The 22,778-nt window shown below is 45.0% G+C and overlaps 1 protein-coding gene across 1 annotated transcript; it reads left to right on the top strand.

The window, feature by feature from the left end:
* The first annotated feature begins 495 nt into the window (after positions 1–495).
* On the top strand, positions 496–17,394 carry tshz3a (teashirt zinc finger homeobox 3a). The gene is made up of 2 exons (XM_042412840.1): positions 496–881; positions 13,141–17,394. Exons 1-2 carry the CDS (start codon positions 842–844, stop codon positions 16,455–16,457), a joined length of 3,357 nt encoding a protein of 1,118 aa, XP_042268774.1. The 5' UTR covers positions 496–841; the 3' UTR covers positions 16,458–17,394.
* The last annotated feature ends 5,384 nt before the right edge of the window (positions 17,395–22,778 follow it).

Here is a 22,778-nt window from a genome sequence, read left to right on the forward strand (position 1 = left end):
ATATTGCACAAAACAACTGAAATCATGAACCTGTTCAAAAGCTTTGAAAATGTGTCAGATTAAATAATTTTATCATCAGTGTGTTTTTTGCAAATTGACTGTAGTAAATGTGTTTAATTATTATCACTAGGATGTAATAATGACTTAAAAGAACTATAAAACTCCAATAATAATAAATAGTTATAAATACAGCACATTCCTACATTTCCATGTGAATTTCACCAGGATAGATTCAAATTCAAATGTGAAAATGTTATATTCCCTCATGATGAGTATACCTGACACATGTCCGTTGTGGAGACATTTTTGGGATATTATTCAGATTATTTGTGGTTGGTGATGATCAGTCTGCAATGTGTAATAATCAACTAATAGCTCGTAAGCGGTGATTCATAAGGAGAGCAGAGGTAGGAGGACACTGGTGTGTGGTGTCCGCCCCTCTCTGAGAAGTAAAGAGTTAACGGAGCGGTGGGTTTGCCCATTCTCCTGCTGTGAGTGACGCGATCATCTCTCTTATCCCTCAACTTCGCCTGTTGCCAGACCAGGCAGCCGAGGTGGACGCTGGCTTATCAACGCTGACATTCTCAACGCGACCACACCAATATTTTTTTATTTAAACCCCGCTCCGTTTATTTATTTCCCCGCTGACTTTCCCCGCAGGCTGCTATTCCGTAACGATGATTTTTAGTTTTTCTTTCCATCGGACTCCCCGATGTTGTGCAGTCTACTACACGAAGGCGTGAATCTTTTTTGAGTAGAGGTGGATCTTCCCGGATACAGCGAGGGGGTATATTGAATAAGAAAAAAAGAGGAGTTTCACGGAAATCCCCGCAAATAAAAAATGCCACGGAGGAAACAAGAAGCGCCCAAGCGCGCAGCAGGTACGTAGATCCAACTATAATGTGCGTAAAAAGGTTTATTATGATAAAGCTGCGGATGTCACCTTTGGTTTTGTAAAGCTCACTTTACAGTCACAGCATTTCCGTTTCCACTTTGTGTTTTTTTTTTTTGCTCACTAACGATGCGCTTTGTCACTCCTGGCTACTCTTGCGAGACCTCATAGAAACTGTTACCTTTTTTAAAAAGCGGATGTACAGTTTGTATACAACGATCTGTGATTCTGCGTTTTCGCTCTCCACGCTGTGCAGCTACAGTAGTCCCATCGGATGAGTTGGCTGCTGTAAACTTTCGCTTCCTATTGTTCCCAACTTGAATCCCCGACAGTTTCCCGATCCGAACTGCCATCTAAATGTGATCTGTAATAGTAACTCTGGAAATAAACAGTGTTTTCCTGTTGAGGGCGAGTGCCCGAGGCGTGCCATAAGGTGGACATAAGGGCTTTGTGCGCATTTGATCCGAGCGCATAACTTCTTTGCACAAGCGAGAAAGAAAAACCCCTACCTCTGAGCTTTTTTTTTCTTTTCTTGGGATAAGATAAACAATTTGAGAGCAGACAATGGGGTTTCGTGGGCTGGAAGGAGCCATAATCGACAGTTGCCATGTCTGATTTGACGGTTGATTGATTGGCTGTCATGCGGCTTTGATCTGATCCTTCCCGATTTGCATCAGAAAATCACTTCCCACCATGTGCTGCAGGCCCCTGACGTCACGTTTAAACCACTTTGAAAGGCCCTGTGTACTTTTTACCCTCTCTCTCTTTCTCTCTCTCACACACACACACTCTCTCTCTCTTACTCTCTCTCTCTCTCTCTCTCTCTCTCTCTCTCTCTCTCTCTGATGGTCAAGTGACTCACGAAAAAGTGAAAGAAGGGGGGACAAAGTGGTTTCACAGTGAGACATCACACACACACACACACATACACACAGAGAGACACACACTTCCAGCAGAGAACATCACACTCTCATGTGCACATGCTCACTTGTTCACTTTGAACACATACACAGTCACTCACAGTCACACACACACACACACACACACACACACACCCACACACACACACACACACACACACAGTGGGTAGAGGAGGCGGGAGGAGTGGGTTAGGGGTTGTAAAAGGAGCCGTGTGCTATGTAATGGAGGGGAGGAATGGGTTTGCTCTGTCAGACCGGCCGTCACAACGGCTTTGTTTCATGTTTGATATAATTGTCTCTCCCCTGACAGGCCCATTCATCAATGGCTTTAATGGTCAATCAGAGACAGGCTGAGTGAGTGCTCCCATTCTGTTTAGCCATAAGCTGGCCTGGGCTTTTATTTCATCAAAATGCCCCAGCCTAATGTACATGCTCACTGGCTCAGAGTGGCCGCGGGGAGCACATAAAGAATGACTGAAAGCTTTCTGATTTCAGATCAGTGAGAAGGATGCTTTTTTTTTCATCTCCTCCTCTCCTCCTCTCTACTCTCTCCTCCCTGCTACACTGCTGTTTCTCTGTTGACGAAAGGGAATAAAAGGCTGTAATATAGATCGTTTTGTGTTTTTAGAAAACAACTTTTTCTCCCTGAAACCATGCTTCTTTGTTCATTCATTCATCTATTCATTTCTTCATTTTTTCATGCTCCCCTTCCACCCCTGTCAGTCAGCCCGTGCAGCTGCAAGTTATAAAGTTGTCAACTGTTCAGTGGCACACAAAGGGTGATGATGAATTGATTGCAGCACAGAGCATGGTGATAGAGAGAGCAAAGAAAAGGATGACAGATGATGGGCCCTGATTAGGGACTTAGGGGGAGAGTCAGCCCACTGCAACCTTGAGACTTGCATGAAAAATCTACCCCCACCCCCCCACCCTCCCCCCCATATATACACACACACATACACACACCCTGCTTTGCTCTCTCATTGTCTCTCAAACACACACTCTCTCAGTTTCTGCCTCTCTCTCTCTCTCTCACTCTCTCTTTCCTTCCTCTGTCTGAGAGGGTTTCTCTCTCCATAGTAGAAAACTTGTTTTGCCTGCTTCATTAGCGTTGGTCCAATTAGCCGTGAGGCTGATGGAGTCCTGACAGGCCCTGTGATTGGAGATGACAAGCTCGGGGTGCCCAGCCCAATGAGGTTTGCCACCACTTTGATGTAATCAACTTGATATTACACAGAGCCGCTCGCCTTTGGTTGTGCTGTAACTCAATTTTCCGCTGCAGGTGACAAATGGGCCTGCGTACCTGGGTCAGGTCTGAGTGCTCTTAACAACCAAGGGCAGCTGGCCACGTAAACAGCCAAGCAAACATGAGAAAGAGACTCTCCCAGCTGTGGTAATACAGACCTCCTTCCTTCGTGGCTGGCGATTAGCTTTGCCGCAAGCCCTGGGGCCCGAAGCTGCTGAAATGGCTGCAGAAAGTTGAAATACTCCACTGATTTAACGGGAAGTCGACATCGGCTTTACAACATGTGGGCAAAGTTGCGGCTATTTGAGTGGAATGTCGAACCTGTACAGTATGTCTACAGAATGGTGTCAATGTATTTACAGTATCCAGAGTGTTGCATGTGTCACTGCACTGTCAGGCCACCGTAGAGAAAGCCGCCTTCCCTTTTCATACACCATTACCTGTGCTCTGGTCATTTGTGTATGACTGTGTATGAGAGAGAGTCTGAGACAGAAGGAGAGGGGTGGGGGAGCTAGGCTGGTTTGGACCAGGCTCCACAGCAACAGTCTCTTCTTTCTGCAGGGTCAGGATTATAGCTGCCAGACTGGCAGCCATCACTCATGTCTGTCTGTGAGTGTGTCTGTGTGCAGGCTCAAATCAGTGGGCATCCACTTTCTGATTTGTTGGGTTTGATAGTGTGTGTGTGTGGTTTGGCTTATGATAGTGATGAAAGGAATTGTAACTGTAGACTACCTGCTGGGGTCTTGCCATAATTCTCTGAACCCTGTAGTCCTTTTACGTCGCCCGGTTTCTTCTTCTCTTCTATATTTTCTCACCTATGCAGTCTATATGCCAACTTAGCAACACAAGACGTAGTAGACAAACATGCAGTGTTGACGCTAGTAAAGATACAAGCTTTTATAGCACACATTGCAGACACATGTGCACATGTTGTGGCTGGGTTGTAAAAGCAGTGAGTGAAATGAAGTACGCTGTTTTTATATCTGTCTGACTTCCTGTTGTTTATGTGTGAAAAGCATGCCCTTACGGAAGCAGCAGGGGAGCGCGAGTTGGAACTTAATTGTTCGGCCGACATACGGACTGACAGCGTTAGTGAGCTTTAACAACAATACGCCTCCGCTGGCGTTGTTTGCAGGTGTGAGTGTGGCTAATGTTTTGGCCTTGCAGTCCCCGTTGCTAATGAAAGTCCTGTTGCTGGATTCCGGTGAGGTTGAGTCACGTCTGTGATCTATGTGTCTGATAAGTGCATACCTAATGAGGCTGTGAGCACCAGTGGATAGAGGAGGAGGAGGGCTGACAGAGTGTTTCCCACAGGTATTGACAGATGCCTTTTTGTTTTTGCCATAGGCCCTGACTCCATAAATCCTGCCTGTGTAATGATAACAGTGCCACTCTGCCAGCAAGTGAGCGAAAGAGGGAGTGTAAGAGAAGAGAGAAAGAGGGCAGAGGGGGAGGAAGAAGAGGAGGAGGTGCTGGTGGTAGGGATGATGAGAAGAAGAAGAGCGGGGGTGGTGAAATGGGCCTCCTCTCCTTTTTAACACGCACTTGGCAGATGTCAGGCCATAGGGTTGGGCTCCGGGAGAGAAAGAGAAGTGTAAGTGCTGTAGTAGTGTCACAAATAGAAAAACCGTTAGCCATCCACTCTTTCCTTTCAGCTCTCAGTGTGCTTTCAGCCGAGGTTTTCAGCCGGGACTGCTGTCTGGGCACTGAGTCTGAGGCTTTGTAAAAATAGTCCCACCGCTGTTGTGATAGATGCAGCTGCACTGTGGCGACAATTGGGACAGGCTGGATCCCTCCAACCCCACCACCCACCCACCCACCCGCTCTCAGTCTTCCACCCCTCCCAGAGGTAGAGAGCGTCAGAGCCTGATGGGATGTGTGCTCTTTTCGGGGAAACTGAGCCGCTCTGGTCTTCAGGGGTCCTGAAACCCAATCCAGGAGGAGAATAGCCCAGCCATGCCAGAGAGCCGATTTCCTTTTCAACAGAGTCATTTATCACTGACCCACCCTTCGCTTCTGACACGGTGACGTGTGTCATTTATCAAACAGGCTTTACCAGACACACAGAGGAGGGAGGTGGATAGGGGGCAGAGAGGAAGAGAAAGAGAGAGTGAAAGAGGATAAAACAAGACAGAGAGTGGACTGAGAGAAACAAAGAGAAGGAGAGGAATGGGGAATGAGGTGCAGAGTCAGTGGAGAGAGACAGAGAAATGGAGAGCTAGGAAAGAGACTGTCGTTTGTGTGTGAGAGAGTTTTTCCAGGGAAGAGTGAGTTTTCCTGAAACCCTTGAGCAGAAGCATTTGGGAGGGGAGATTTTTTCGAGATGACAGGGAGGATTGAGTTACACTGAGTTGTGTTTTGATGAGTGACAGAATGTTCTTCCATGACACGTCTCTGGATGTCTGTATAAGGGGGAGAAGTATGCTTTGTGAGTATACAACAAGTCCGACAAGTGTGTGATTGTTGTTGTGTACTCATAATATATGCAAGCTGAACATGTGTAGAGGCACTGTAGAAGTATGTGTGTGTGCGCATGCACGTGTGACCATATGGCGTCAATGTTTAATGCCTTATGAGTGTGTGTGTGTGTGTGTGTGTGTGTGTGCTGCTCCCTGATGAGCAGGGCTGACAGGTATCACTCATGCAGCAGCCTGGCCTTTAAATGAACCCGAGCTGCTCTGCTCTCCCGTGGCCCTAACAGGCTCTCTGCAAGATGGATGCTTCTTTAAAAATCAGATTAATGATGGATACCAGGCTTATAGTGCCATTTATCATGAAGAATATTATTTAGGCCAGCCGTGTATTGCTGTAACTGGAGAGCCAGGACGAGAAGAAGCAGGGTGGAAAGCCTTAGACAGACACTCACTGTGTGATGGATGGCTGAGCGCTCTCTCTGAGTGTTACTAGACACCAGTGCCGCAGCAGTAGGCCATAATCAGATAGCCCAGGGATGTTTATCCCGCAACTTCACTACCCAGATTGCCTTGCCTGGAGAGTTGCTTTATGAAAGGTATAGTCTGTCATTATTATCATCTTTAGTTAGCAGAATCATGAAAAAACTCTGTAGAAGCCTCAAAGGAGTTTATTGCAATTATACATTAAAATGATCCATTGGATCCAATCGAACCGAATGTAATGACTACCTAGAAGTTTCCATTTAGCTTTGCCCAGAAGAGTCCCCAGCCCCACGTCATTCCCCAACAATCATGAATAAAAGAGTACAGTGAGAGGTCAAGGCAAGGCCAACACTGCTGCTGCACAAAAACTGTTGTTGTGTTGTTGTTGTTTTTTGTTGGGTTTTTTTTGTCCTGTTCTTGTTCCCTCTCTCATTCTCCTACCTCCTCCTCGTCCTCCTCCTACACACTACCGTGATTTATGGTGGCCATCCATCTTCAGGCTGCGTCCATCACCTCCTCGTTGCTAGGCGATCATGGCAGCAGCTGTGTGTTGTGAGAGGGGTTTGGTCGTCCCACTCCCAGCCCAGACTTTGTTCCCAGTCCCCCCCCCCTCCCCACACACACACACACATACACACACACACACTTACCCCAAGATTCAACTTTCAACACAGTCCCAGTTGTAGTCCCAGCTAGGAGCCGCAAATTTAATCCCAGTTTCAGTCTTGAGCCCATCCCTTAGGTTCAACTTTAGCTCCAGCTTGAGCTCCTACTCTATTGTCTTACTCCCAGCCATACCTTCAGCCCTGACAGACATCCAAGTTAGACTTGCAGATTTAGCTACAGTAATGCACATGAAAGCCTCAAAGGGAAGGTCTGACATCTGCACACCCTGCCCTGTGCTGGCACAGGCCTGATATAAAATACAATAAAGTCCATGGGGCAAAGAAAACATGAGCAGACCAGACAGGTTTTAAACAGGTCCTGTGTAATCCAGTTATGAAAACACTACACTGGAGGTGAAAAGAAATGTAACTAAACTAATCATTGCACACTGTTTGTCTTTGACCTACTGGACCTAGTCAGACTGTGAGTGTCCTCAGCTTAGTTTTAGCATTACTTTCAACCCCAGTTTATCGCCTCCCTCACTGTATAGCTCCTTTCACACAGCCTGATGACCTTTTAACACCATTGTTAAATGAGACCTAAACAGTTCAAGGAATGGGGAAATAAACAGCAGTTCTGCTTCATGGAGCTCTGATTGTGAACTGTTTGAATAAGGCGTAGAGAAAGAGTGATGGAGGCCGAGATGTGGGATAGTTTTAGGAAGTTTGACTCACTACGTATCACCAGATGAGACAGGCTCGGTGTGCATGTCGGACTGGAACATCGCCTTCCTGTGGAGTCTCCATCGGTGTTACTGCCCTTGAGTCTGCACCTGTTTAACCTCTTTGTGTTGTTTTTTTTGTTTGTTTGTTTCCACATTGTTTATCGCTTATTGTGACTGCATCAAGTTTCAAATTGTAAAAACTAGGACTTTATGAGTTTGGTCACCTCGTTTTCTTCTATATCGGTGTTTATAACTGGAGGCATTTATGTGTTTGTGGATCGCTTCGTGTCAGACAAACAAGGTTAATTTTCAGGTCTTGAAGCTCTGTATGTGCAGCTGGCAGCTCTGAGGTCCAGTCATAACACAACGAGCAGCCGACAGTTGAATCTATTGAGTGTTAGTCTCTTTTTCTGTTTTTCTTTCATTTTCTCTGTCTATCTCTCAGCTGCACTTTCTCTTTATCTCTCTCTCTTTCTCTCTCCCTCCCTCCCTCTTCTTACTTTGTGCATTGACAAGGTTCAGCCCTAAGCTTTGCCTGGGGCCAGAATGATCTCTCTGTTTTTCCCATCTCCCATATCACACATCCTGCACTACAATCGGCGGACACAATGTATTCACAATGCCATCAGGGGGTAGAGAACACACACAAATAAAATCTGACAAAGACATCCATGATCACTTGTAACATGATAGCTTGTATGAGCATAACATAGTGGCAGAGATATGTATTAAAAAACCCAGAATGTGCGCAGCACTAGATAGCCTTCTCTGGTCATATCTGAAAAAAAGGACTTATGTCAGGACTTGTTAATTTTTCAAATGGCTACTGATCACCTGTTACATATTTTCTCGTGGGACTTTGAGCCAGACTGTGAGGATCAAAGGGAACAGAGAGAGAGAACTAAGTTAGATTGAGTGCGTTACTTTGACAAATGTGTACAACAGAAAGGCATTTTAGGTATGTTACTGATCTGCTGCTATTTTGACAGAATGAGGCTGTTTTGGACTAAATTATTCTAATCTATTTAAAGAGTTTTAGGGCAGCTGGGAAACTTGAGAGAGTGAGTGGAAGTCGGTGGTTTGTGGTTTTTTTGATTGTGACTGAGGTGACTTCCTGTCCTGTAGCGTTCTAGAGCTGTTTCCTGTCGGTAAGAGCCCCCTGCTGAGGGGCCGTGTTGGTTTAAGGGCGTCAAGGTCCAGTTAAAATACTGTACACATGTCAAGATACACTCATGTTTAACTCTCCTCTTAGAGACCTGCTTCCCAATCACCGACTGACTTCAAATATCCAAACCAACATGTGATCAAAGGTCTCGGCAACTACGTCTTACCTCCTTCCCTCTGTTGTTCAAAAATAAGACACGATACACTCTATTTAGATAGTATTTTTATGCAAGAAGTACAGCTCAGTGTGTTTCAGTTCTTTAATGTCAACAGGGCAAAATCCTATAATCATGCATAGTTGTAGAATTTATTTAACTAGTAACAATAGACGGCAATCTGTGCTTTGTTTTTGTTGTTTTTGTCTTTATACTGCTTTTTTGTAATCTTTACAGTAAGCTATAAAGGACCACCCATGTAGACAACTTCCTCTCCCCTCCCTGGACTCCAGCTGCATCTTTGCGCATATTACAGTTCTCTGCGTACAGTGATACAGTGATAAATAAAGATACAATGGAGCTATGAAAACCCATATAAACATTACTTTTGCAATAGCATGCATTTTGGTTCTATTTTCTTTAAAATCCCCTGAGGATGTTAACCAAGCATTCTTCTTCCTCTCTTCTATCCACATAATGTACTATAATGAACACACTGAATTTACATCATACATTACATCAGTTAACAGAAGTGCCTAACCATCATTTTTAGAGATTATTTTACATAGGAGTATGTGCGTGTGTGTTCTCACCACATCTTTGCACAATAATGTCAGAAAAAGAAACAGAGGCGCTGTACATTCTTTCTGCAATATACAGACATCTTCTGTCTATGCAGCGCCTTTTTTAGCGTAAAAAAGAACAGATGAAATATCGTACTCGTAATGACCGCACAAAGGACTCAGCATTTTATATCACAATGCTTGTGGCAAGGTTGTATTTTTTTTTTATTTTCAGAGACCAAGCAGTCATTGGAGTTTGAGGGTCAGACACAGGTAGAGATTTTAATGACACATCCTGTTTACCCCGCTGCTGTTGGGTGTGATCTGGCTTCCAGACTGTTTCCCCAGCTGTGGAGGCCAAACCAGGAACATGCTCTTTGGTCATCAAGGGACTGATTTAAGAAAAAGGACAGGATTTCATTGAAGCTTGATGTAGACGTATTCACAAATTCACTCATTTATTAAAAGATTTGAAGCTTATTTTAAAGATGGCAGTGTACGATTTCTACTTGAGAAACACACGATTGATTTATTTTTTTTTATTTTTTATTTTTTTATCCAGGTCTTCATATAATCTCTTATGCATACGAGGCCTGGTTTAAAACACAGCATCAAAAACAGACAGTATTTTCAGCAGCACTTGAGGAGAAATAACCCATGGGACAGAGGGAAGGAGGCAGAGAGAGACACTGAAAGGCTCTGCTTTACAGGCAGCCACAGCACCTTCCTGCTTAATCACCCCCTGTCCCTGCCCTGTCTGTTGTTCCTGATCGTCAGAGCAGCACTGCAGTATTTCTATCAGATGATCTCTCCCTCCTCGTCTGCGGCCCTTATGTTTATGAAAATGATACTCCACAGGAATGCCTCCTGCATGCCAAGATGTCACTGTCTTTCTTCATCTCTTGCATCTACGTGCGTGTGTGTTTGTGTGTGTGATGGGGGGTAGGGGGGCCGCGCTGGTGTCATGACTGACTGACTTGCTTTATTTATAATTACGTGAGGGTATATTTGAGGCTGTGTATCTTAAGGTGAAATGTGTGTTTCTGCATGTGAGACTTATATTTTCTGCAGCTCGTGTGTTTGTGTGAACGTGTTATTGCTATTTTTGTGTGAGCCGTGACTGAGATGTAGATTGTGTGAAAGTGCACCTCCTACCCTTCTTATTCACCCCACCCCAAAGGAATCATTCAAGGAAGCTAATGATTCTTGTCTTTCCCCCACATGGCATCAGCTCACTTTATCATTACAAGAACACACACACACACACACACTTTCTCTCTCATATACACAAACATTAGGAAAACTCACACACTGGCCCTACACCATATGCTTAGATATTAGTTAAGACTGCAATCCAAGAGTATTGTTGCATTTATAATCCTTTTCTTTTTTTATTCTAAGGGAGCCTCTATACTCCCATCACCTTTTATTAGCTTGATAAATAACCTCTGTTGTCAGTCAAGCCAGGGAGAATAATTGGATGTGGTTGTCACCCTGTGTGATGGATTATCAGTCATTGGGGATTAAATTAACAGATAGTGCTCAGACATAATGGTTTTTGTTTTGCATTTTAAATTGCCTGGGAGCACGGCTAGACTCTGTAGGTTTTTATAGCTGGTCCTTTTGGACTCTTCTCTCCCCCTCTGCGCGCTATCTCGGCTTAATGACAAATGAACAATAACCTAAAGGGCCGCAGCTCTATTAGTATGAAATGTAAAACATTTACTACCAAGTTAAAGCACACTGAGAGGCCAGGGAAGGCTTACGAATGTGATCGCATGATGTGAAATTGGATATAACGATAGTTTGATGAAATAGCCAGACAATGTGGAGAAATATGTGGAATGTTTCCTTGTTGAGGGAGAGAAAGGTGACCTGACAACTTGGTCAAGCGGTGTGCCAGGCTCCCCTGATGCAAGCTGACATCTGTGACCAGCTAGTCAGGAGACAAACACATTAACTACCTCATCCTGGCTGGATTTCCTCTTTCAAATGAGAATCTGACACTACTACCTTCCCGACGAGAGGCAGAAAAGAGAGTAAAGCGAAAGGAAAAAGGTTATGGGCAGTTGCTTGAGCACTGGTAGCAGTGCGATATCTCCCTCGCATGTTTGCCCGAGCATGAGCGATTTACCTCCTCGCCCCCTTCCTCCATCCTCCCAGACCCCTCCCTCCCCTCCACTTCCACATTATCATAATTGTGTCCAGAACATGAGGGGCCAGGGAAGTGATCATGTCATTTTATTTACACCCTGCTTGGCCCTTTTTACAAACGACATGCCACTGACTGCCAAGCGGACTGGGGCCCGACGACATCTTTTGATCAGGGCTGTCGGGGCCTATCAGCGGAGAATGGCAGGTAATGGATATCTAGTGACAAACCAAATCTCCGGGAGGACGGAGAGTGGGCCGCACCTGCCAGGTCTCCATTAGGCTGGCCTCTCAGTGGGGCTGCCTGCTGACTGTGCCCCCAGGGCCCAAATCAGACCAGCGCCAGCCGCATGGCTGCCTAGAGATTGGCTGTTAGCACTGGAAATGAGAGTTATTTCAGCTATGACATTTTTGTTTAGACTGGACGTGTGTGTGTAGGGCGGTGGGGGGAATGAAGGATTTAGTCACAGCGTGTGTGTATGTGTGTGTGTGCTTGTTTGTGTCCACATGCACAAGCTTGACTGTGTGAGTGCCCAAAGCATTAAAGCCCATACCTACAGCTTCTTTCTGTGGCATTTGTCTTAGTTTACAATATTGTCCAAATGGCCTCAGACCTGTCCAGAGATTATTTGTTTTTCCTTAAGTTGAGCGGTTTAGTGAGTGAGGTGGACAGGAAATGAGGGAGGGGGGCATGGTGACACTGCGGAAGACGGGGGTGAGTGGTGGGTGAGTTGGCGTTGTGTGGGCAGGTTTGCAGCCACAGAGGACATGGGGATTTGTGTGTATTTGTGTGTGTGTGTGTGTGTGCATGTGCAGCCCTAAAGTACACGTATCTTTCTCATACAAACTCATGCGCACGCACACTTACCATTTCTCTCCATATGAGCAGTGGGCGCCTACATGCAAAGTGACAGGTCGCTTATGCATCGCCATCATGTTGACAATCCTCACTCTCACCTCATCCTCTAAATCCCTCTCTTCCCTCTGTTTCATTCTCTTCCTACTTTTATTTTCTTCCTGTCTTTTTCTTTTTTATGATGTGTGAAATGCCTCCGTATTACGTTTGCATGACATTTAACACCTGTGTCGACTGTTGAGATTTGCAGCATGAATGCGGCATGAACCCAGAGTATTGACCATTTTCCACACATTAAGACACTAATGAACTCACTTCAGTCCAGATGACACTGTGGGATTTCTATCTAACATGTCGAAATTTCTTCAACAAAATTCTGACATCCCTTTCTTTAAACTCCTCATGATATGTTCTTTGTCTGTGTGCGTGTGCATGTGTGTGTGTCTGTATGTATGTGTGTGTAATCAGAGAAGAGGCAGATGAAGAGGCGTCAGACATATTAACTGACAGATGGAGGTTGATCCAACTCATTTATTACCCCAGAGGAGAATGCCACAGTGAGATTGGGCTTCATTAATTTCAGATTTAGTTTTCATTTCAAGCTGTTGCGCCCTGAGATAAATAAAATGGCGCATTATGTTTTTGCCAAGATATTTCTTTTTTGTTTTCCTCCAATAGAAGGAGTGAAGAGAGGGGAGGCATAAGTTCCGTGTGGCTGGGGTAGTATATAAATACAGGCTCGCCTAGAGGAAAATAACACCTCAACGGTTGATGAGGTGAAATGGGATGACTGTAATTTCTCAGCTCAGCTTTAAAGGCTCCCACACAGATGGCTCATTTATCCCTGGGAGTCCTCAGGCACACATAGCAGGGAAACTTTTTCTCCAGTTATTCTAACATAGTGTGTTCACTCTCTGCAATTTAACTCATCTCTTTCTTTCTCTCTTTGTCTCCATTTTCTTGCAGCCTATTCTCCTGAGGATCTGGCAGAGCACACTGTGGGGGATGAGGAGGTGGAAGCAGACGACCTACCCTCAGCCCCTCAGGACGACCTTCCCATGAAAGATGAGTTTGCGGAGCAAAGTGTAGGGCCTGCTAAGGACCAGGCATATGACCAGGAATCAGCAGGGGCCGCAGAGCTCTCTGGACAAGAGATTGACAGTGAGTCACATGTGAGTGAGACCAGTGATCGTCTCTCAGACTTTGAGAGCCCCTCCAGAAAAACTGAGGGCAGCTTGGTCACAGCACCTCTGAATGGTGGCACTAAGACACCCCCCATAGGTATGGACACCTTGGAACATATGAAGGCTGTCTACTCTAGCTTCCTGACCAGTCCGCTCTGGTCACCACTGAACTTTAATTCTACACCACCGCAGGCACAGTCCTCTGCCTCTACGGAGAAGCCAACTCGCAGCAACAGCACTAGTAGCAGTAGTAGCTGCAGCAGCAGTAGCTATGACTGGCACCAGTCTGCAGTGGCAAAGACACTTCAACAGCATCCTCCCCAGAGTCGTCACCCTGCTCATTCTGAGTCCAGCCTCTTTAGTACAGTCCAGCTCCACAGGCAAAACCCAAAGCTGTTTGGCTCAATCTTCACTGGAGCCAGTAAATTCCGCTGTAAGGGCTGCAGTGCTGCTTATGATACCCTGGTGGAGCTGACAGTTCACATGAATGATACAGGCCACTACCGCGATGACAACCAGGACAGGGCAGGCAGTGGTGCAAAGCGCTGGTCCAAACCACGCAAGCGATCCCTGTTAGAAATGGAGGGGAAGGAGGATGCTCAGAAGGTTTTGAAGTGCATGTATTGTGGCCACTCCTTTGAATCCCTCCAGGACCTCAGTGTCCATATGATCAAGACCAAACACTACCAGAAAGTGCCTCTGAAGGAGCCCATGGCCCCTGTGGCAGCCAAAATCATATCTTCTAAAAAAAGGGGGCTTGTGGGGTTGGACCTCACTGCCTCACCACGTTCTAGAGAAGGAACACCCAAAGCTAAGCACCTACATTCAGACCTGAGTGAATCCTCACAGAAACCTTCCTCCAGCCCCTACACCGCCCATAATAACCGCTATGGCCACCAGAACGGCGCTAGCTATGCTTGGCAGTTTGAATCCAACAAATTCCAAATCCTTAAGTGTATGGAGTGCGGGAGTTCCCATAATACACTGCAAGAGCTGAGAACCCACATGATGGTGACAGGACACTTCCTGAGGGTGACCAGCTCTGTGGGAAAGAGAATCAAAACACTTCCTGAGGCCACCTCCCCCAACCCAGGGAGGGTTACCACACCTACTGAACAGAGGGTCCAGTCTGTCCCACTCGCACCCTCCACCTTCTCTCCTCCACCTCTTCAAACTACCACGACTCCCCCCGCTACCTCCCCTCCTCTCAAAGAGATCAAAAAGGAGGAGGTTGAGGAGGAGTGCACTAAGCAAGAGGCTGTTGAAAATGAGAAGCAAGTTGCAGATTTAGTTGGGAAGGAAGAGGATGCTGAGAAGGAGGAAAAATATGACATCTCAAAGTATAACTATCTTACTGAAGAAGACCTGAAGGAGAGTCCTAAAGGGGGCTTTGATATTCTGAAATCACTGGAAAACACTGTGACATCAGCCATCAACAAGGCCCAGAGTGGAAATCCAAGCTGGGGCGGCTACCCTAGCATCCATGCAGCCTACCAGTTCCCCAGTGCCCTAAAGCTCCAACAGGGCAGCATGGAAAAGAATTCCCCAATGAAGTTCTTGTTCAACGGAGGGGATGGAGTGCTGTCCTCCCTCGCCAAGAACCAGCCCCTAATTTCCCCACCGCTGACGCAGTCTTCCCCCTTCCCCAGCAACAACTTCCAGGCAATGGAGGATTTAGTGAAAAAAGTGACTGAGAAAGTAGCAAAAGTAGAGCAAAGGGTGAAGCAGTTGTCTCCAAAGAGGGAGAACCATCTCTCTCCTTGTAGTAGTGAGGCTGGAGAATCACATAAGGGAGGAGAGGCTGACTCACCACGGGAATGGAGGGCAGTCACCCCAGCCAATAGTGACAGGGGAAGCCATAGCGACAGAGCATCCCCGGCAACAGAACCCAAGAGAGAGACAGCAGTCAAATCCCCACTCACCTCTGCATTGAGATGCAGCACCGCCATTATCACTGGCCATACTCCTCCAGAGCAGCCCTTTGTCAATCCTCTAAGTGCTCTTCAGTCAGTAATGAACATTCATTTGGGGAAAGCAGCCAAGCCCTCCTTGCCAAACCAAGATCCCCTGAGCCTGCTCTCCAGGCTCAGCCAGAGCATGGCTGAGAGGGCTGCTGTGGCCGCTCCTCCCTCACAGACCAAAAAGCCAGAAAGTGTAGTTGATAATAGCTTTTGCCAGCCCAGTGACGACCAGCCTATGGACCTCACAAAAGGGAAAAGCGATAGAGTAGGCTCTGTAGGCTCAGCCCCCTTAACACCCTCATCCACAGCCTCCTCCATCTCCCCCTCCTCTCTTGTTACTCCTGCAAAGCTAACAGTGGTCTCTCCCTACACATCCAGCAGCCCTCTACACGAAAACGCCTTGTCAGATATCTCAGACATGCTGAGGAACCTGACACAGTCCCACCATGTCCCAAAGCCTTCCTCACGGTCCCGGGTCACAGACAAAGCGGAGGTTGTGGTCTCTACGCACGATGATGATGACTCATCCCTGCATGGCCACAAACGCAAGGGTCGTCACTCCAACTGGAACCCACAGCACCTCCTCCTTCTGCAGGCCCAGTTTGCCTCAACATTGAGGCAGACATCAGAGGGGAAGTACATCATCAATGACCTCAGCCCACAGGACAGAATGCATGTGTCTCGTTTCACAGGTCTCTCTATGACCACCATCAGCCACTGGCTGGCTAACGTCAAGTACCAGCTAAGGAGAACCGGCAGAACCAAGTTCCTCAAGAACTTGGACTCTGGTCAGCCTATATTCTTCTGTAGTGACTGTGCCTCGCAGATCCGAACCCCAGCAGCATATGTATGCCACCTGGAAGCCCACCTGGGGTTCAGAATCAGGGACGTGGCCAAGCTGTCCCCAAAACAGACTGTCAGGGACTCCCACACTCTCACTGAGAAACTTGTGCCCCTGGAGTCCTTCCTTTCTCCACAATCACAAGATGACTGCAGTAGTAATGGGGTAGTGTACCGCTGCCAGCTCTGTGTCCGTAAATTTGCCACTAAGCACGCCATCAAGCTTCACCTCAGCAAGAGCCATGGGAAGTCTCCAGAGGACCATCTGCTATATGTGTGTGAACTCGAAAAACACTAAAGTACTCTCAGCAGTAGAAAAACTGGAAGACATCTATATACATTTATATAGACTGACTGTTAAAAACAAAAAAATAAAAAAACTGAATATTTGAAAAGTGTGGTAATGCACAAAGATGCCACGAACTACTGTTAAAAATGTCAGCACAAAGTGTTTACATCTATTCGGCCTATAAACATTTCTGATTTCTCTCTATTTCAAAAGACATTTATTTCACATGTCAAAATATACTGTAGGTCAAAGATATTCAGCCCGATTTGTTGTCTCCCTCACTATACAGTATGTACACCTTTTGATAATGAGAGACAACAGAGTACAAATTATTTCATGATCATGGTGAATCTCTTGACAAGAAGGTCATCTGATAACTTGAAATGTATTAACTTTATTGTATTTATTTTGTATTTTTGTGAGTTTGGTTTTGCTTTGCTGGTAGACTGCATGTTCAACAAGTTTTACTGTTACGTTTGTACAGTCCTGTCCTGTCCAGATTTTAAAATGCCCTTTCAAACTGGTAATTTTTCTTAACACCTTAAAACAGCCAAATGCCTGGGAAAGCTCCTTTAAAAGAATCTGCCAAACAGCAAAAGTTCATTGCTTGTTTTTATAGTTTTCTCTGTACAGCCTATTGATTTACTTGCTGATTGTAAAAGCTGCCTTGTTCTTTATCATTGAGTGAGGGGCACGTGAAATCCAGGTCTGTGTAAAAATGTAAATATAGTGTATAAGCTTACAACTTGCTGTTTAAATTATGCATACTTGTTATATTTCCTAATTTAAGAGGACTATGACTATCCACTGGTGCAGAGCCTTTGAAGAAGATTAAAAGGACATTGTTTTGCACAATAGTTTTATAAATGTTATTTGATAAAAAAAAATACAAATATGTTAATGCCTTGTGCTTCTATGATTAAATTGAATTAACTGCTGCATAAAACCTTTGTTTTCTTTCATATTTACCAATTAGAGAAATTTGTGGATCAAGGTGAATCTGAATTTCTAATTTAAAAAGCAATATTTAAATAAGAGAGATAACTGACACACTTGACTGACGTTAGCCAGCCATATCAAATTTTTCACCTGGCTTACTGGAAAATCATGCATCCGAGAAAAAACACAATCATTGTTCCACAGTGTAATGGCTAAGCATTTACAAATCAGCTGACAGATTGCTTGCAAGCCTACATCTGCAGAAATGCTGAACGGAACTTAAAAATGCTCAGCATTTTTCTGTGCAGTTGTTTTCACAGCCACAGTTTGTCTAGATATTCCTGGTGATTTCTGTGTCGCCGCGTTGTTGTGGGGCGGACTTGAGAGGTGCGAGTGGTGCCACTGCCTGCAAGGCGTCTGGCAGGTGGTGTGTGCTGCATGTAAACCACCAGATGTTTCTGAAACGAGCCACTGGAGGAGGAGGAGGCAGGCGGGCTGCAACAGCAGGCAGAGTGGGCTGATTACCACGGGGGCTTGGATGCCATCAGGAGCCCTGGGCACAGACAGCAGATCTGACTCACACCTGGACTCCAAGACTGTCCCATGGAAAAAATAAAGCGGATCCTATATACGCGCGTTGAGACAAGCTGACAGTGGTGCAGAATGCACAGACAGGTGCTATTCCCTCAAAGCAGGCTTTTGGATCTAACAATATTACTGGCAGGTGTTGATGCTATCAGAGTAGTCACAATTCAGGCTCAGTGCCATGTAAAGAGAAAGTTTTTTTTTTAAAATGTTTTTCAGTGTGCACGATGAAGGCACACACACACATGCACACACATTTACTCAGATTCTCTACCATCTACCTTTGTCTCATTTGAAGATGCCTGGGGACACTATGTTCTTTCTGTTTGATGTTCCCAGGCTTTGCTTGTCATGACTGACTGACTGAGTGACTTGGGCCAGGGAAGTTATCTGGTTACTATGGTGACGGCCATTTGCCCAGCCTCTGGCCCTGCTCGCTCACTCAACAGAGGACAGCTCGAGTGCAGCACACCCATTTACTCTCTTAAATCTCATCATCTCGCTTCAGTTCCTCCCACCCGGGAACAGATTAATTAACACACACACACTGTGTCCTGACCCCGTCTTCTCACACAAACTCATTACCGCCTCAGACTTGCTCCCGGCCCTCCGACGTTTAGGATACATTGGTCTAACGTTGTGGGAGAACCCGGTGATGACTCACATCTGACAAGCAGAATAAAGCCCTTAACAAAGGATGATAATTGAAAGATGGGATTCAGACCGGTAGCCATTGATAATGCAAATGAAAAAGACTGAGCTGCCTTATTGAATATCTTGTGAGTTTTCCAAGCTTACTGAGTCTTTGCAGATACAAAATTATCTCTCTGACGTGATCAGTGTTTTTTTCCCCCCCCAACACTGTATGTGTTGATGAATGCTTTAGGCTAACTGATGGAGTCGAGGTGAAGATGGTTGGGGGCGTTAATGAGATAGTTGACACTTTGGGGGTTAATGAGGGGCTGGAGGGAGAGGGCTAAATGATTGGACTTCTGCTTGGATGAGCATTATAGTGGCTGCAAGAGGAGAGAGCGATGTAGAAGCTGTGGATCTGCTGTAGCCAATTATTTAGCATGAAAAACACAAAACTCCTCTCAATTGTATTTTTCTGTGATAATAAAGAGGAGATTAGATGTGTTATCCATTGTTCTTTTGTCTCGACTATCCTTGAGGGCTGGGTAGTTATAGACGCCGATGCGCCTCAATGCTCCTAAAACAAAGTCAGCAGTGAAGGGGGAAGACAGGAGGCGGACAGGACAGGGATAGGATAGGAGGAGAATGAGTCCCCCCACTCCTCCACTCCACAGATCTCCCATCAGCTCTTGTCATCCCTCTAATGAATATCAGTTAAATTGCTCTGTGGATCTGAGGAGTTTGGATGTCAATGTGATTTGTGTGAGTGTGGCGGATGGAGGGGCCCAGACTAATGAAAGGCGAGCCTAGCCTGACAGAGTGATGAGCATCAAGCCCATCAGACCAATCACACAAGAGTGGCTGACAGCAACGACAGACAGACAGCTGAGGAGGAGAGGCTATGTATTTAGGAAAACAAAATGGCTGCCAAAATAGTGGCGGATGTCTTTAGAGCACATTGAAATATATTGCTCCTGTCTTAGCGTGCTTGCACAGTTGTGTTAACTGATACAGGCTGTTGTGTGACGCACACGCACAAGGTTCTGAAAATCTATAAATTGTGATTTCAGTTAGATTTATGGAAGCCAGCTCTCTCGTGTTTTTAATGCCTCACGTTAATCAAAGAAAGTCTTAAAAATATCAACAGGTTAAGAGGATAAAATGGGTTAACCGCTATCAAAGAGGAACAGCACATCAAATGCTCCTCCCACGTGTTTCTGGGCTGACATCATAATTTGATTAACAACTATGTCGTTGCCTACAAAGATTCAAGTCTCCCTAAATCCTTGCATGCCAAAATGGAAGACAATCCGTGTTGTCCATTCACGCAGCCTCCATACCAAAGGTGACATGATGTCTTCTGACAGCAGAGAAGGAGTCATGGGTAGAGCCAAGTTAGCTTCACCTTGGACCTCTGACCCCTGTCTCTGTACTGCATGGGAGGAGCCACACGCATCTATGTCAACCAATATGAAGGTCATTGGCCTGTCACCATTTCTGCCAGAAAGGAAATACTGCCTTTAGTTTCCACAACACTAAAGAAATCAACCATAATATAATTTATATAAATGGAATAAAAGATTTAAAGGATAGGTTCACATTTTTTTCAGCTCACATACCATTATGTACATTAAAGCAGTTTCTGGTTATATAATCCTTCCTGCTGTTTATAGCAGCCATCAACAAATCCCTTCCAAACCCGATTCCAGTAGAAGTGATAGAGGACAAAATCAGCAGTCTTCGTTCTGCATAAAAATGCATCGTAAAGTTCAGTCAGAACACAACAGAAATGCAAGAGAATTATTAACTAAAAAGACTATAACTTTGTCATTTGATTTATCTCATTTAGACCACTGAAGCCTCACATTAGCTTCAACTAAACTTTAGAAAGCATTTTTATGCATGTTGAGGACTGTGGATTTTGTTTCTCATCACTTACATTAGAAGTGTGTCGGGAAGGGATTTCTTGATGGTCAGTATGGAGAGGAGGAGCAGAAAAAACTACCAAAACGGCTTTGATGTACCTATGGGCATGTGAGTACTGTATTAAGATACAACCTATCCTTTAAGTTAACAACAAGACACAGCTATTTGTTGGAGAGCAAGCAAAGTAGGGGAGAGATGGAGACAGAGACACCAAGAGAAATAGACAGAGAGGTTTAAGAATTTAAGGGGGTCTGATTTCCAAATGTGCATTCACTACTGGGTGCAGGTTTTCATGTTGCTGTGTTGCAGTGTGCTGCCTCTGCCTGAGATAGCTGTCAGAGGTATTTTGGTGTGATATCTGACAGATTTGCTAAAGACACTCGTCTCAGGGCACTACTCTATATATCGTTAGTTTAATGCACAATGACATGACCAATTATAGCGAGCTCCATGCTCAAATAGCATGTCAAAACCTGTGTATCAATCCATTAGATCCTGTCTCCCATCACATTAAGTAGTAGCTACCTTTAGCTATCTGTTCGGCACCTAAAGAAAAATGCTGACAGAATGGAAAATCTGCCCGTGCTGTTCACAGAGCTGATGTCTTTTGGAGAAGGAGGCTGTCTCTCTCTCTCTCCTCTCCTCCTTCTTTGTCTTTCTCCCTCTCTCTGCTGCTCTCTTGCTCACTTGCTCATCCCAGCCACGGAGCGCAAAATGCATAAACAATACATCTAGATAATGGCCTGCATTGTTTACTTAGCTCTGAAAATGTATTTGTGCAAAACTCTAAAATGCATTTAGGAGGAATCACTCACTCTGTGTAAAGCCTTGTTGACATTGGGGTGCACTCAAAAGCAGGGGAAGTGTCATAACAACATCATATATCATGGTATCAATTGGAATAAGAGGATGTGATGTACATTACTTGGAATAAACCAGTAGATTCGACCAGTAACTGCCTTGCCTCTCCCAGTATTTCAGCATCAACCTGCTTCGTCGGCCATGACAGTGGGTGGGAGGAGGTATGTGATTTAGTGCAGTTGGTCCTAACGACCTCTCTGTCCTTGTGACGAGGACACACAGCCTCAGGGCGCTGGCATGGAGGATGTGCCTTGGACCGCCTGGCACCTCGCCTGGCACCACGCGTGGCAACACGTCCACACTCTGCCGCCCTTCTGATGGATTGGCCTGTCTCTGGTGCCACCTTCATGAAATCACTTTTTGATTTGTTGTCATGTTTTTCTCCCTTTTTTTCCCTGCTACTTGGGTTTTTCACGGGTAAAAACACCCTCTGGTCAGGTATTACAAGAGTGATTAAATTAACCTTCAATAAATCAGCATAATAGAGCATTACCTGTGAGTGTGTGTGCGTGCATGCCTGCCCAATTGTATGAAGGTGTGCGATCAGGAGGTCAACATCAAATGTCCATCCATGACTACTATATGAAACACAGTTGCCCCGTGGCTGAAGCTGCTCTTTCCAATGTGCCGTTTCACAGGAAACACATCAATAAGGCGCGATTACAAGGCTGACAAAATTAATCTCAACTGTCATTCCACAGAGCTCGAGTTTGAGAGTGCCCTGATCAAGTTACATTAGTGGGAAGCTACTGAATGATTTGGAGTGGAATCAAAATCCATTTGACTTCCCCTCTGTTTGGCAAGGCCTTATTATCATCAAGAACCATTTCTTATCAGATATAAATGACATTTATGGGTGCATTTTAATCTAGGTTCCTGAATTTAATACATATAATGTTATAATAGTGGAGCTTTGTTTTATCAGCAGCTAGTGTAGGAACTGACATCTGAAACAAAGAACAAGTAGTATGACTTTTCCTGTGTAGGAGTAAAAACGCAATATTTTCAATGTCCTTTAAGCAGTGGTAGTAGAAATATTGAGACATTTCACCCAAGTAAATGTAGCAGCACCCAACTGTAAAATACTCCATGAGTTAGGGTTAGGATTAGGGTTAGTAAGTTTTGCATTCAAAATCATTCATTTCATTAGTAAAAGAACGGAAGAATTAGAAAAATGTACTCAATGTTGTCAATGAGGAGCTAAATTATAGTCATATTTTATAAGCTGATCATATGGTTTACATGTCAAATGTCAGCTTGAAAAATAACTTGTAACTATCACTGTGACAAATGTAGCCTAGTAGTGAGTAAAAAAAATACAGTATTTCCCTCTGAAATATAGAGGTATAAAGTAACCTGAAATTGAAATACTTAAGTACAACCATA

This window comes from Thunnus maccoyii, chromosome 5, assembly GCF_910596095.1.
Source record: "Thunnus maccoyii chromosome 5, fThuMac1.1, whole genome shotgun sequence".
NCBI classification, from domain to species: domain Eukaryota; kingdom Metazoa; phylum Chordata; class Actinopteri; order Scombriformes; family Scombridae; genus Thunnus; species Thunnus maccoyii.